General features: G+C 35.3%; 1 protein-coding gene across 8 annotated transcripts in view; it reads left to right on the top strand.

Moving 5' to 3' along the window:
- FRYL (FRY like transcription coactivator) overlaps positions 1-16,974 on the top strand; it is a 160,995-nt gene that overhangs the window by 134,384 nt on the left and 9,637 nt on the right. For all 8 annotated transcript variants that reach the window (XM_054290556.1, XM_054290529.1, XM_054290521.1 and 5 more), the window contains 6 exons: positions 2,481-2,684; positions 3,529-3,699; positions 7,596-7,849; positions 9,867-10,074; positions 12,057-12,206; positions 14,506-14,604. In XM_054290556.1, the coding sequence (XP_054146531.1) occupies positions 2,481-2,684; positions 3,529-3,699; positions 7,596-7,849; positions 9,867-10,074; positions 12,057-12,206; positions 14,506-14,604 (1,086 nt within the window). The remainder of the gene's footprint in view (positions 1-2,480; positions 2,685-3,528; positions 3,700-7,595; positions 7,850-9,866; positions 10,075-12,056; positions 12,207-14,505; positions 14,605-16,974) is intronic.

Raw genomic sequence — 16,974 nt, 5'->3', positions numbered from 1 at the left:
GTTAAGTTGTTGCAAATTGTTGGCTGGTTTTGGAGGAAAGAGTTGAGGTTTTATTGGAGGGATTTAAGTGACTTTACCTGAAAGTGAAGTCGTATGACAGTATAAGCCAATGTCAGCATAAGCACCTGGGTACCATGCAGGAAAAAACTTAATTATGGAACAGTGTGTTAAGAAAATGGCATAATTATTGTTTCTGATATGTTTCTGGATTTTGAGAACTTGATGAAAAGCTTTCAAAGTAACAAACTGTATGATACACTATCTCATTATATATGATTGACTTGCTCTCTATAATTGCTTGCTTTGACTTTTACATTATATCTGGTATATTGCAGTTCTTGTATTTCTTCTACTTCTCCTGTCAAAAAGAGAGAGGGAAGGTAAAACAAAATTAAGTATTGAGAAATAGTGAAGATTCTGTTAACAACTGTTACTTGTTTCAGATCAATAAAATGCTTCAGACCAGAATTTGCTGAAGCTTAAAAGTATGACTATAAAAGGACTGGGAAGGAAAAAGTAGAATGTTCTGTAGTTTCTTGCAGTGGTTTTGTTACAGACTATGCAAACTATTGAAATAGTAATGGATATCCTTGCTGGTCATGAGTCCACAAGTTACTAAGAATATCTACCTATCTAAACACTGATTGTTTTTCTCTTGAATTATCTAGACCTCTTTACAGGGTTTCCCCCTAATTATTTAGTTTTATCTTGCTTTCCTCTTGTTTCCTGTGTATTGCTTAACTTCAGCCAGAATTTGCACCTTCTAGGAAAAGTACAGGCTCGTTATGGTCTATTGCATAGATGTAACCACACACTATTCAGACGCCATTTCCTGTATTGAATACAAGTTCAGAATTGAGTCTCAGTAGTATTTAAACACTGGTTTAACACTAGACAGGACTTGACAGATAGGATAGCAGAAGTTGAATACTTTACCAAATGAAGTTAACCTTTAACTTCACTTTCTGTGCTATTTTAATGGCAGGTCATAATTAAGAAAAGACAGTTTCTTCTTCATTACTTGCCTGAATGCAGCATGTAGTGCTCTACTAAATTAAAAAAAAAAGACCACTAATATGATAGCACAGATTTAGGGTGTTATATATAAATCGTGCGCTTGGTATAAGAGCTGTGTCTTATTTTTTCACCAAAAATATAGCATGTTCTTTATTGCTAATAATTAAATGCCAGCAGTATGAAATGGGGCTTTTACATTAACATCTGAGTAATATCCAGATTAAACTTAAATGCTTCAGCCCACAGTAGTAGTACTTTGTTGTACTTGAAATTATTTTGCTTTGCAATAACTTTTCATCCTCTTTTGAGGAAAAGAAATCACCAAGAGAGAAAGGGATTGCAAAATGTTTAGTTTGCATGTTTAATGAGTCATGGTGATTTCTTAAGTCACCACACAAGGTACTGTTAAGGCAGTTTTGGAGCCCTTTTTGGGGCTAGGTGTGGTGTTACAGTAACTGTAGACGGGTGAAGTGAACTTCACCAGGTTTTCCATATCGCTTAGCTGAATTCTTAAAGGCTGATGAAGTGCTTGAGAAAATCAAAGACCATTATTGTACTTGTGAATTAAAATAACAGTGTTTTTAAGATGTGGATGCCACTTAGTATGATGGATATTTGAAACTCAAATATCTCAGCTTGAAAATGCACAAGCATGGATCCAGGGTATTGGTATTCAGGGTGCACTTCATAAAACTGACACTAAGTAGCTGGTAAAACAGTTAGGGACAACATCATCTTTTCTACACCCTGTATATAATTATTGTTGATAGTGTTTTGTCACTTGGATGTGGTCAGTATAGATTCATGTGTGTTAGTTAAAGAACTTCATCAATGTTTGTTGGAACAGTTGCTTTACATGTTATGCTAGAGGAAATGTATCATAAGCATGCTGATTTTAGTGTTTTGTCGTCAGTTTGTTGTTTTTTTTTTTAACCTCATTAGAAAGAGACATTATTTTAAATACTAGCTTTTTGATTAAGCTTTTTTCCAGAGCTTGAATCAGTCTTTTACTGTTGGCAAATCCTATGTAATAAAACATTTTTCCCTGGCTCTAGAGTATCTTTAAGTGTTTGTCCTCGTTCTTTCTAATTATATGTGTTTTCCTTTTTGCTAACCAGGAGCTGCAGGTAAGTTGCAGCCTGGTGCCCTGGCTTGTTCATCTGTTGTTGTCTGTGATGTGTTTGTACTTTCTAGTCAGATTATAAAATCAATACTGATGTAGTTTTAGATTACATACTGAGTTACTTTCCAAGAAGATATTCAAAATATTTCTACTTCCTTTGCCATATATTTTATTTACAAGCATTTATCAAGGTACTTAAAATTTTAATAAAACTAAAGGGCTGATTGAAACTCTGTTCATGATGCATTCAGTACTCATATTTTCTCTGTCTCATTTGTGTATTAACTTAGTTATGTTGAAACTCGTACATACCAGATGTGTGCACACTTTTCTGTTCCAGGGTGAAAGCATGGACAACTTCAACTGGGGCGTTCGCAGGCGCTCTCTTGACAGCATTGACAAAGGAGACACACCGTCCCTTCAGGAGTGCCAGTACTCCGGCAGCACACCCAGCTTGAACTTGACCAACCAGGAGGATACTGATGAGTCTTCAGAAGAAGAAGCAGCACTGACTGCAAGTCAGATACTGTCTCGTTCACAGATGGTAGGTTATTTTTCTGTGGAAGAAATCTGAGAACTTAAGCTTTCCCTAACACATTTATTAGATAAGTGTGGCTCACACTTTCAGCCTAAGTGACATAGTAAGGAACTAAGTTAATGTGACTAAGCTTCTTTTTTACAGCATCAATGAAGGAAAAAAGTTACTTTATGACATTGATGGTACATAATTTATAATTTTAGAACGCTCTTAATTGTGTAGTGTCTTTACACTTACGTGTTTTTAAATATAAGCACAAAATTGCATCTATTATATATAAAGTGTGTATCTTTGTGGATTTCTAGATCAAAAAACCACTCCAAATGCTAAATAAGATTAAGAGCATTAAGTGGTCCTATGGAGGTCTAAGCACAGAAATTGCTAAATTAATTATGGATTTTGAAACCTGTGTACATATAACTTAGGAAAATCAAGAATGCTGGCCACTCAAAAGTCTCTCTGCATTACATAAATGAAATTAAGAAAAGGTTGACTTGATGGGGAGCAGCTTGATGTGCATGTTGCTTTTTAGACTTTAGGCAAAGTCTGTATTAATGTTGCTCCCAACAAAATGCTCTGCTTTTCAAGAGTTTCAGTCTAGCAAAAAGAACTTCTAAAATAAGAAAGAAAATAATTTTCCTTAAAGGAAAAACTTCTTTTCAAAGTGAAATGTTGCAGAAATGCAGGTGATGCTTTGTAATAGTTCTAGTGTAAAGCTGTGAAATCCATCATATGTGAATAAATTCAGATAGCTAATAATACTGAAACAACCTATTTCAGAACTAATGTATTCTTTACCTGAAATCTGTGTTTCCTTCGAAGAATTTTGTTTCTTTCTTTTCTGTCTTAGTTAATCAGTGATTCTGCCATGGATGAAACAGTGTCAGATCATGCTGGTTTATCACTTCAGTCTCAAGATTCCACTAGCAGTGTGGGAACAGAAGAGGTGCTTCAAATCAGAACTGAGACCCCAAGTTTGGAGGCTTCTTCTCTAGATAACTCTAGCAACCAGCTGCCTGAGGTGGGGAGAAATGGGGGCTGGTGCATGGCTGATTTGAGCTCCTTCTAGTTTTAGTAGCAACTTTGGCTTTCTTTTCAACTGAATTTTCGTCTGTTACACTGATTAGTTGATTTGCTTTTAATATTTCTGACCTGTTGGCATGTTCTTACAAAATGTTCCCTCAGCATGGAGATTTCTTGGATGGACTGAGGGAACTCGCCACAGGTTAAAAATATTCTCGAAGGGCTGATCATGATCATTTCATGGTGCAGAATGAAACAGGCTAATATTCAAAATGCTTTTACTTGATATGGTTGAAATTCTTCTTGAGCGACATTTTCTTTCCAATACTTTTTTATTTTTCTTCCCCTGTCCCCCACCTTTTTTGTTTTGCTTTCTTTGGGTTGTGATTGGTGCTATATGGGAATAAAACCTCAGGCCAGCTGTGTTAGCAGTTGGTTCCATTAAATAATCCTTTAGTAAGGACTACAGATGCTAGTGGTATACTTTTTTGGAAAGGCCCATGTGGACCGAGACAGATTTCAAGCTAATGGCCGCCTGCAAATCTGTGAGTACTTCAGTTTATTGTGTTTTCAAATGTTTGAATAATTAAAAATTTAAAAAGACATCCCTAATTTAAAACAAACTCTCATCTGCTACAATTTTTCTCTAAGTGGCTTGGTTTAGGTGGACTTCTTATCTCTTCATTTAAAATTATTTATGCTACTAGAAATCTTATTTTTATTTGCATAGTGTTAGCCAATCCTATCTTTAACTATGCATGAAGTTTTATTGAGTATTCCAGAAAATTAAGCCATTCCTATGTTTATTTGACTAACCAGTGAGTGCACTGTTGACACTTAAGAATGAGTCTTCAGCCAACCTGGTTCAAACAATTTACTGACTAGTTCAAGTTTCTAAAGGCTCCAGTTTATCTGTTTGCTACTAGAAAAATTGCTCTTACTAAGAGGCAGACCACAGATATAGCTAATATTTAATGAAGAAAACTGTAACAAAAGAGTCCAATAAAGGGAGCATGGCTGATTTCCTGTAATAAAATCCTCACCTTTTACAGGTGTAATATTGTGATGCTCATAAAATGCTTTCCCCCACATCTTTTCCTATTTTCCCATTATGATTATCTATGTGCTTTTTAAAAAAAGTGTTTCATTACACTGCTGTTGATAAATTGTCTCAGGTGTTGCAGAGCACCTGTGCTTAGATTGTCAAACAAATTGTTGTCACTTCTTGTGCTCCTCTACAACATCCATTTCTCATACAAAAGAATTTTGTTTGAGGAAGAACACCTCATCTGGGTGAACTTTTTGCACACAGAATAGATACTTTATGTTAAGATTTCAGAAGCAAGAAGCAATATATAAGCTGGAATTTTATAGAATTAAATTCACCATAAAAAACTTTTGTCTTCTCCCTTGCTGGCGTGTGGTACATCCTCAGCTGTAACTAATTTTTACATTTTCATAGTTATTTCTAAGACTGCCCTTAGAATTCATTGTTCTTCTGCAGCTCCCTTTATAAAATCACTATACTGCTGTAATTCAGGTGAAAATATTCACACAAAAAAGCACCACTGTAATTTTAAAATATGGAAAACATTTAAATTGGGCTGTAAAATAATTCTATGACCAGGCAGCATTCAGAATGAATTGCTGTATATAAATAAAAAAAATTACTGCAGGTGCATACAAATGCATTCACTAGCTATGATGTGTTGCAGGTTTATTTTGGGCTTGTTAGAATATGAGATTTGGACAACTATACAGGTTTCTTCAAGCAAAATTCAAACACTCACAGTTATTGCTCTACAAGACTTAGATATCTGGTTGGATTTTGTTGCCCAAAAAGTGAGCTGGCCTTACGCCTCTTACCAGAATGAGCTTGAAAATATGCACATGATTGACTCATCTTGAAATATTTATGAAGCCAGTAAAATGGATTTTATTCTGAATACTTATACTGTACAACTTGTAGCATAGGGCAGTTGTTTTTTCCTGTGCTCCTATACTTTATTATAAAGCTCTCTCAGCACAAGCATTTCATTGTATGCCAACTGTCAGTTATCAAAATGTTTTTAATATAAATAAGTATCTAAGTTATCTAAGACAATATGGGAAAAATTGAAGCCATTATTCATAAACAAGAGTGTGCTGGTTAGATGAATTGAGTTCCTTGTTTGTCTCATAGGGATGCTGTATTTAAATTAATTGTTCACTTAAATGCATTTGGCTGATTCCCAGAAAATGCAAAAAAGACGTTTCACCTTCCAGTAAAGAATTTACTGTGCCTCTGAGAAGAATAATTTTGTTCAAAAATATGTGTTACAGGCTAATGCATATGAAAGTGTCTGACTAAGATGATTCTCTGTTTTACTCACTTGCACTGTAGATTTGTGAGGGAGTAGTTTAGTAGAAGTAATTTTCCCAAGGTTCTGTGGCATTGGTAACCATATAACTATATAAATCAGCTTTTTAAGATACTTAAAGAATATTCATGCTGGGAGTAATGTCCAATGACACACTGAGAATGAAATCAGGAGTCATGGCACTATGAAGATTTAAACTTGGCAGTAAATTTATTATTAATAAGTGTATTTTCAAAAAGTGCATCTCTCATGTGTATATTTACCAGTCATGATCAGTGCAATTCTGTATCCTGTGTAAGCACCTGTAACAGAAATGGACCATTGGTTCAACCCAAAGTATTTTGTTGAGGTTTTGTAAAAGTGTCCTGCATTCCCATGTGCCTCAGCTGCTCGGTAGGACAAAATGACTCTTCTGTGAAAAAAATTTCCTGATTTTACTTTAACAAAAGAGGCATAAGTGAAGTCACTAGCTGTGTCAAATGTCAGCAGTGTCACATTGAGGAGTACCATAGTCAAAGTGAGATTTGGTTAGGATCACTGTGAAAGAAAATTATGTTTAAAGCTGAATTTTCCTTTCTAATATGTATACAGTTATTTCATGTCTCAGAGGATCTGTTTCAACTGCTGAAAACCATGAAATTATGTGTATGCTCAGAGGCTGTCCAAAGGTTCCTTGACCAGTTTTGGATATGCCAGTAGAGAAAGACCAGCATACTAAGAATGAAAATATGTGGTAATTTGTGTCTTTAGGAAATAGCAAGTGTTATTTTTATTCCACAGAGAAATCCAATATAAAGGTTTCAAATTAATTCATCATAAATTACCTGAATCTTAATTCGTCTGTTCAATATAGTGATGCTAATGCTAATGGAGGAAGGGAGAAAGGGTTGTTTCAATATTACCTACATGAGTTTAATTATCCTCTCTCTGTAATTGCCTGTTAATGAAAGTCTGCATTTAGAGATTCAGGGTAAAACCCTTAAAAGATGCCCATATTAGTAGTAATGGCAAAATGATAAAAACAGTGGAATGTCCCTTTTCTCCTGTTTATCTATTACACTGTTGCTAAGTAGTTATACTTTAGAAATTTATTAAAATGGAGAGTGGAAAGGAGAAAAAGTGTTCTGGTACTTGCTCTAGACTCCAAAGGCAAGCGTGAGGCAGTCATTTTGATGCTTACCTAGAAAAGTAAAACATGAAAGTCTTGGGTTTGTTTGATCTCACTAAGTTTGAGGCTGTTTGCATATTTTTCTATCAGTATTCTCTAGCAGACTTAATTAAATGTATTTGAGAAATTGTATTTGCTCTACATAAGTCACATTCTAGGATATTAATGTTTATCAGAAGTTATAAACATTACAAATAGGCTGCCTGTCTTTGCCCCACTAAAACTGTGTACACAAGCCAAAGACCTGAATAGTTAAAGTAAATATTTGTAAATAATCTTTTATAACTGTTAGTTTACCATAATAAAAACTGCTAAGAATACACAGGCCCTGACAGTAACACTAATGAAAGGATGTGTGATTCACAGGAAGGCAGTTCAGCAGTGAGGGATGAACAGATTAGCACTGCTAGTGAAGACACTGGCTCGTACCTACTACATGAGCAGCAAGAATGTCTGGTCTGTCACGAGTCTCTGGAGCTGGAAGAGACCCCAGAACTGGTAGAGGCAGCAGCTCCTGAAAGCTATTCTGAATCTGTCTGTGAAGAGGATGTCACTCTTGCTTTGAAAGAGCTAGATGAGAGATGTGAAGAAGAAGAAGCTGACTTCTCTGGTTTGTCTAGGTAAGATTAATACTGGTTATAAGTAACACAAATTACATGTTATCAGTGCATTATCAAACAGGCTTTTCTATGGTATGGAGATTTTCATTAATCCCAAAATACAAAAATATAAAATGATGGTTTGCATATCTGAAATAATGGTTGATCAGTCTTGCCTGTTATAGCACCTAAACTCAGTTTTTTTTCCAGCAATTGTTTCTGGTACAAGGAAAACAGTTGCGCAGGAAAATATGAGAATTCTCGAATAAAAGAAATTAGCACTTTTCTTCACCATCAGTAGGACAGAAATGTGAAAAATTAGCTGCAGACAGTATAACAGAGAAAGGCTCTTGAACTGCTCTGACTTACAGCAGTACCCAAAGACATGAAAAAAACCAGGAGAAAAAGTTGGGTTTTTTAAAATCAAAGCTTCTGTAGCAGTCAGATCAGTTTGTCTTTGAATTTGCTCGAGGGTTATTTTCATTATTAAGGTTGATAAATTTCCTGTATATTTCTAAGATATTTTAAAGTAAAATAACATCTTTTTTGATTAATTAAGGAGAGCAAAAATAACTATTGAGAGGAAAAGTTAAAGTTAGTCCTAGCTGGTTGAATCACAGTTAAAGTGAAACTCTTAAGTCCCCTGGAAGTAATGGTCTAAGAAGGAAGGAAAAGGAATAAGAAACCCCAAACAAACAAATAAAACCCACAAACCAAAACAAACAAAATCCACATTGATCATAGGCTTGTTCATATTTAAAATTGTTCAGAAGTTTAGATTGAATAATAGAGAAACTTGGTATATATAGGTACACAGACTTGATATCTTCTTCCAGAGAGATCTCTTAAGGAGGCTTTTTCGGAAAAGAGGACAACAGGAGACACAAAAGAAGTTGGTTGAGAAGGTTTTACCAGGAGAGACAGAAACTTGTTTCTTGTGATCCCATACTTGACCTACTGCATATGCCTTGTGAGAATTCAAGGCTAGTACCAGTTAAGAGCAGTTTAGTTCCTCATTTGCAACTGAACAATCTCTTAAGGTTTTATTTTATTTACACTAAGCAAGCAAATGAAAAACCGCATAGCTCTAGTCTAAAGAGTGACAGAGGTGATAGCATTGGTACACTAGTTAGTTAAAATCAGCACCCATACTTCTTGTTTAAGACATGTTTAAGTCTTGTTTAAGATGTACTTAGTGCTGTTGTGGATGAGGCAGTTGTCATAGAGAAAAACTGTAGGTAATTTAAAAGATTATTTTAATAAACTGTCTGTATATTTGCAATCGTCCTACACATATTTGTGCTGTCTACATACAGTTATACAAGAAGAAATGTCAAAATGTATCATCCCTTGTAATACAGAATGTTTTAGCTTAATCATTATTTTAATGATTGGAAGTAGTAGCATTGATTAATTTATAGTTTGATATTTTTATTGGATGTTTGGTGCCTAATGGAAAGTGTGACAGCAGACTGTTCTGTGAACAAAGGCCTGTTAAACTGATTGCCCATAAAAATGAGTGTTTTGATCTATCTCCATTTGCTTCTGTTACTTAAGACAGTTATAAAACACTATTACATTGCTAAATGAGCTCTTGTGCTTCCCTTAAGGAAGGCTAAAACTTGCTGCAGATATTGGTGGACCATCTGTTCAGATCAATAAAAATTTGAAGAATGGGATGTTACTTCAGTTATTGGGGGCAAGAAGAAGATGCCTGTTTCTAAGTGGTGTCCATATATATAGTGCTTTATATACCTATATATAACCTCCAGATAGCTCTTTGTCTCTAGTTCTGTGTAGAACTGACATGTGGTAGTAAATTTTGGAGAGTATAAGCAATTTTTAATACATTGCAGTAGCAAAAGTTTTTGATTGTTTACTCTTTTCTTGTCTCGTAGTTACCTTAGTTGATCTGTTATTTATTTTACAAAATGCTATTCTGAATCCAAAATTCTTTTTTTTTTTCTTGCCAAAATGAAGGTGTTTTCTTCCTAAAAAGTTTGCTGAGGAGGTAATTTCTGTTATTTATTGTTTGTAGCCAAGATGAAGAAGAACAGGATGGTTTCCCAGAAGTGCAGGCCTCCCCTCCTCCTTCCCCCTTTCTTTCTGCCATATTGGCAGCTTTCCAGCCCGTGGCCTACGATGACGAAGAGCAGGCCTGGCGCTGCCACGTCAATCAGATGCTGTCAGACACAGATGGATCCTGTGCTGTCTATACATTTCATGTCTTCTCAAGATTGTTTCAGGTCAGTGAATTCTCTGTATGTGATTGCTCATCTGAAATCCTTTCCCCCTAGTTCTAAAACTGGTCTTCCCCTTGAAACTGCAAAAGCCACAGGATTATGGTAGCAAGAAGCTTTAGATAGCAAATTAAAAGCAGACCAGAAAAACACTGCTGAAGTAATGTTACACTGTCATACCCTATTTTTCCATAGGATATCTGCTGTATTCATTGCCTAGGAGTGAACCTGCTCAGAAAATAAGCAAAAATTGAGAAAAGCTCAAAAAAATCAGTTCAGTGTTTCTTGTAAGCTCTTAGTCCAGGCTGGGTCCCTTCTTTTATTTTCTGACCATTACCTGGGTTCTGTGATGATTACAGAATTAATGTCTTTCTCCTGTTTTTTGGGGGTTTTTCTGGGTTTTTTTGTTTGGTTTTTTTGTTTTGTTTTGTTTTGTTTTTGGTTTTTTTTGTGGGAGTCATTATTATGGGATCACAGCATGACAAACATTAATGAATTTATCTTGCATCTGTCTTGAGAGAAAAAGGTTTCTTTCTGCAGAGAAGTAATTGAAACACCAGGAGATCTACTGGAGCTGGATATTTCAAATGCCTCTTTTTAACTCTATTTACCTCATAGATCTGCTATCCAACACAAAATACCCATGGCTTAATTTTTCTGGCTCCCTTCTCCCTATATGTAGGGGATGAGATTTTACATTTTAAAAGTAATGCTTCTTTCCAAATTCCTATGGGGTAGAATAAGTATAATTAATTCATTTTACATACAGTCAATGTGCCAAATGAGCTACGGTAATATTCAGAACAAGATTTTATGGCTCCAGCCCTTTCTTGTATCTCTGATATTAATTTTGCTTGCTGTTTGGCATATCATAATAAATTCCTCAGTGAAAGATGCACACTAGCACATTTTATCCCATGTATGGGCAGTAACTTAGATGGGAAGAATTCATGCTCTGCCTTTCCCATGGAGTAATTTGTTTTCACATCTATACCCATTTTCCATTTTATGGTAAACTATTTTCATGGCCACAGTGCCATGAAATTTCTGTTACAGGTTGTAGATTTTTGTCTCTTGCTTTGTCTAGACATCAGGGATTTGGTTTGCCTGTATTATACCAAAGCTTAGCTGCAGTTGGTTTTCACACATTCATTCATTTCCTGAAAGTGGTAAAATGAGAGCTCATATTCTCTTGTGCTCATTAACAAGGGAGCTGAGGAAGAAGGATGAAACTTAACAGCTGGAAAGTCAGCTGCTCTGCACAATAGCAAACCAATGTTCAAGCATGGGCAAAAAATGTTGCTGAGGAGTTGTTACTGGGTACAGAGGAGGGTTAACATGATCAAGTGATACTTGGAAGTCCTTGTTTGACTGAACCTTTCCATTTTACCTTTTGGCTCCTTCTTCCTTTGTTTAACTTTGCAGCTGTCTGTATAATCTTTATATAGTTTTTTTTCTACATGTAGCTTCCCGGATTAATGAAATAGTGCATAGCAGATTGCAGTATTCCATTAGGCTGACATGACACTCTGCATAATCTCAGGATTATGATAAACTCAGGACTGATTTTTGAAGAAGGTAGAAATCCTGCAGGTGGCAGTTTTGGACACAGATTGTGCTACACAGATTGCATACTGACTCATCAAACTCTGTAATTTTCTGCAACACAAACACTTGAAAATAAATTGAACTGTCTGTACTGTGTAAAGGCAAATAGCCATCTACCTATACTAAGGCTAGAGGCCTAGGTAGGAAAGGAGTACTTGTTTCTACAGATACTGGCTGGTTTTATTGATTTATTGCATTTTCCAGAGTTGATTTTACATAACTCTTCAGAGAAAATTGCATATTAGTTTTTCATTTAATGAAAAAACATAATTTGATAGAGACTTGTCAGGATAGAAATTTGCTTTGAAATTCTTACCTAAAAAGCCGGAAGAGTAGTAAAACACAATGTAAGATAAATGTTTTTCTGATTTGACTTTTAGACCATTCAAAGAAAGTTTGTATCTATTACAAATGATTCAGTCAGCTTTCTTGGTGAAAGTCTACAGCGCATTGGAACAAAGTTTAAAAGTTCTCTGGAAGTGATGATGTTATGTTCAGAATGTCCAACAGTCTTTGTGGATGCAGAAACGGTAAGAATCTCAAACCTGCATGTTGGAATATTTGTCTGCTTAAACCTTTCATGTAACATACAAAATAATGTTTTAATATATGGAAAAAAGAAACTCTTTGAAATCAGAAGGGAATTAAAATCTTAAGTGGCCACTGTGTATCATAAACACTGGAAACCACCAGTGAGAAATGCATTTTCTTAAAAAATAGGTTCCAGCTGTAACAGTGAACAGTATGGAAACTTAGTAGATATCACTTTAAATCCCTTACTACTCTTTACCTTCCCTGATTGTTCATATTTATTCTATGTTCTCTGCACAAGTAAGAAGAAGGAAGATTGTTTATCTAGCAGCAACTTTGCATTTTTCTGTTATATTGTTTTATGTATATATTCAGTGATGCATGGGAAGAACATTCTCACTACAAATCTACAATGAGAAGACTTGGAATTATTTGTTGTCATGCAAGTTGAAATCCTCATTATAATAGATACTAATCCAAGAAGTCAGCTCAGTGTTTAGCAGCAGGCAGAAAAACCCCTGTGCTAGAATTATCAAGAAAGAAGACAGCAAAACAGGAAATATCACTGAGTTAATGTACATATTCCCAGTATACCTACATCCTGAATTTTGGGGGCAGTTTTGGTCCCTTGCTCTCATAGCAAATGTAGTAGTGCTGGAAAAAATTAAAGAAAGATCACAACACAAGGATGATGAAATAAGTACATGTAAGATATGAGTATGTAGGCTAGGATTTTTAGCCCTTTAGAAGATAAATCTGTCAATCAATGTCTTATCATGGATAAGTGATAGAAAATATTTTCTTTTGTCTTAATTGATGTTAAGGGTGATCAAATTAAGCTAGCAGTAACCTAAAAAACATACAGAACCAAGGTCCTTCATGTGATACATAAACTGTGAAATGCTGTCACTTTTTATGGTATCTGTTCATGTTTTCAAAAAGCCACTAAAGAAATTCATGGAAGAAGTAGCCCTGGACAGATCCTTTAAATATGCAGAACAATACATTGACAGAGGCTTTGAAAGCACTCTGGGGCAGGTGGATCACCACGTTTGCCCTTCTTTAAACAACTGCTATTAGACATTGTCAGCTGCAGGGCTGAGGTACATGGATCTTTGGCCTTAATGCCCTGTGTGAGACATTTCTACTGTCCTGCTTTTTTTCCCTTGCTACTAAGGGGCAACTCTTTCTTAAGCTCTCACTTAAGAATATGAGAATGAAAAAAGCATGATACAGATAGTGCATTTCAAGGGAACCACCTGTAATGTTTTTTGGTTTTTATTATGTCACTTTAAAAGCAGTAGAAATTTACAAAAAAAAGATATTTCTTTAAGATAAGAAGCCTTAAGAAAAGCTACATTAGTGCCTAACTAAAACACCATGTGTATTATAAAATAAAAAACCAAATCTATATAAACACAAATATAAAAAGGATATAAATTAATATAGCACACAAATACGTACATGTGTACATGGACATGCACACATTAGTGTTGTTACATTGACAAATACTGTATAAATAAATCTTTCCTCTCCAAATAATGAAAATTAAATGAACCTGTTTGTCAGATCAATTCTCACTGATAAAGTACAGAGCTGTTATTGTGTGCAAGGACTGACCAGTGTGAGGGAGGAAACGTCATGTTAGAGATGTTTATTACAGGAAGCGTCAGAAGAAGGACTAATAAGAAAACCTGAGTGAAAATAAAACTACAGGGAGAAATTGTGTGGAAGAAAGCTGAGGTAGCAGTCCTTGAGGGAAAAAGACTGATACCATATTAAAAGAGGCAGTTATTAATAGTAGATAGTAGTAATAATCAAATATCCAGTGGTTCCTGCTTTGACCAAGTCCTGTCAGAATGCAGAAGCTTTTCTGGTAGTATATTTTGTATATTGAGAAGAGCAAGTAACCCTCAGTGGATACTCCTTAGGTTGCTACAGGAGCAATCCAGCAGCAGTACCTTTCCTTCCTTCTACAAGCTGTTTTATTTACACTAGTTGTATGTGTGTATCAAATATCTTCATTATGAAAGACCTTAAAATTGCTTTGAAATCTCTCTTTCACATGTTAACTAGGTACTACTCTTCTTATTTTGGAATTAAAACTGTTGTTCACTGATTTAAATGGCAGAGCTGCATGTGTTAATTCACTTGCTTGTCACAAATGACATGGCCAGCTAATTCTAATTTGTTTTTCCAAATGTGAACGTGAGATTCTGTATAATGTAATTTAGATATTAGACTGTGTGGGTTATAGTCAGATGTTACATGACTAGTTTGATTGCTTTTATCTTCCAGCTGTTGTCTTGTGGCCTGCTAGAAACATTGAAATTCAGTGTTCTAGAGCTCCAAGAACACTTGGATACCTATAATGTCAAAAGAGAGGCAGCAGAACAGGTGAGTCTCTTATATCTCAAGACAACAGTATTAGAACCTACTTATCAAAAAATGTTGCAGGTCCTTATCTCTCATCAAAGGCATCTAAAGGTAAACTGTGGGAAAAGACTTCTGAAATAAAATCCTGTTTCCTTTTCTTATTACTATAATTGGAACCTGAGGGGTTTTTTAGTAAGTGTAATTCATTTTCTAACATGAATATCAATAAATAATAGGTTTTTTAAATTTATGTTCTACTTATTTTATTAGACTAGGGATTCACCTCCAGATTAAGACATTTACAGATAACTATCTTTCTGGAATGCCAAGTGCATTAACACCCACAATATTCAAGGATCAGGTCAATACATTAAAAGGAATCAAGAAAGCAATGCATTTATTATAATAGAGATACCGACTTGTTTAGCTGAATAATTCTTTATACTTCTTTTTGGTGACTGAATCTCCACTGACAAATAATGAGGGTTTTACAGCTGTGTCACACAGAGACAAATTTAGGGCTCATCTTACAGCTGGATCTCATTGAGGATGATGTTTCTGTGTTGCTTAGAATAATGCAGTTTAGTTTTCAAGGTGTATGTTAGTGGTTACATCCTTTTTCCAAAGAAATGCAGTTTAGAAGAAATTTAGAAAATTTCTGTAGCAAGGGTCTGTATGTTTGGTTTTGTGAACCTATGTGTGAATTCCAGAAAGTAAGATACTAACTTCAGAAAACTGACACAGGTAAGATTTGTATTTCAAGGGCCGAAATAAAACATGGATCTACAATGAGTTTTGCAAATAGAGGGAAAGGGGGAATGTATGGGGTTTTTGTTGTAGAGATGATGATTCCTAGGAAGATTGAACATGCTGAATTTTACTGATCTCAGCAGCCTCTGAGGCTGTGACAATGGCTGTACAGGCAAGTTCGAGTAATACAAAACAACCAGAATTCAAGCCATGATGCTTTGGCAGAGCTTTGGCAGATGTTTTGCAGCACAAGTGGCTCCATGTCTCTTGATCATGCTGAATTTATTAGGAAATTATGGCCTTTGCCTTGCAAAAACTGCTGACAGCTCATCTGTTGAACAGACCAGACATGCACTTTTTTGTGGAAAGGATCTCACAAGAAATGTGGTTTCCTTGAAACCAATGCTAAAGTATGCCACACAGCACTGTTAATGAAGATAAACTCTTGGCAGGATCCAGGCCAGCATTTCTGTTAAGGAGTTGCTGCATTTATTTGCCCTGCTCTGTGGTAATAACAATTTATTTGATCAAATATAATGAGCTACATTTTGCCTTGTAGGCTTAATCAGAAACAAGTGCTCATCTAATGACTAAGATAATTTTACTCAATGTAATATTTCATGTCTGGCAATCTTCAGTGCAGAATGCTATCAGCACTGCTGTGAGAGCATAATGTATTTCATTCCTCCTTTTAGAGAGCAGCCCTGAGGCACAGAGGATGTAACTGATTTGCCCCATGGTCAGACAGAAAGATTTGTGACAGGGTAAAAAGGGACTCGTGTGTGGTGTGATTGGAATGATGACTGTCCAAACATGAAGGAATTTTGCATCAACTCTCCATTTAGCCTACTGTATCACAGCAATAACCAATGGTATTGTTTTGTTGATTTGTCAAAGTATAACAAATTAAAATTACATCCCTTTCAGATGGCAACTAATTCACTAAAGGTATTGTTATCTAATTTTGCACTACCACATTTCATATTGATATAAACCCATACTGGATATTAGGAACTTCTTTGTATTTTATTTTACTAGGTAAACAAATAAAATACATCAATTTGATGGCCTCTGTCATATCATAGTGAAGGAATTGTTTTTTCTGTCAAAAACGGAGTCCAGTAACATGTTTCTATGGTCAGCCTGTCTTATGCCACAGATCTGTGAGTGACTGGAGCAGGAAGAAGGTTCACAGGGTTAAAGAAATTGTTCTGAAACAACTGAGAGCATTTTGTCAGGGTTTTATTTTTATTTAATCATTTATAAATGAAAAGGAGTACTGAGAAGGAGGAAACTTTCAGCTTTGACCAGTCATCTCTGACTCTTGATAGTACATCATTTAGACAATTTAGGGCATTATTTAAGTGGTTGTTGAGCATGTTAATTTGGAAGTAGTGACTACTCAAATACTTTACTTTTCTAAAACATTTTAGAAGTATTCCTTTAGCTGTTGGCCCTTTTTTCCTAAGGTGTATTTTATATTAAATGTAAACTAAGAATCTTCTAAGCTATATCTTAGATATATGTTTTATTGTCTTCTTACTCTGTCCTCTTAAACAGAGTAAAGGGAAAGATTGAACAAGATTTCCTCAAGTAAAATCTGAATTTCTGTTGTTACACACAGCTGTGCTATGTATCCTA

Source organism: Melozone crissalis, unplaced genomic scaffold (genome assembly GCF_028551555.1).
Source record: "Melozone crissalis strain CALT ecotype California unplaced genomic scaffold, PUWL_Pcris_2 ptg000006l_1, whole genome shotgun sequence".
Classification (NCBI taxonomy): domain Eukaryota; kingdom Metazoa; phylum Chordata; class Aves; order Passeriformes; family Passerellidae; genus Melozone; species Melozone crissalis.
Note: the sequence above shows the minus strand (reverse complement) of the source record. Positions and strands in the feature narration are given on the sequence as shown.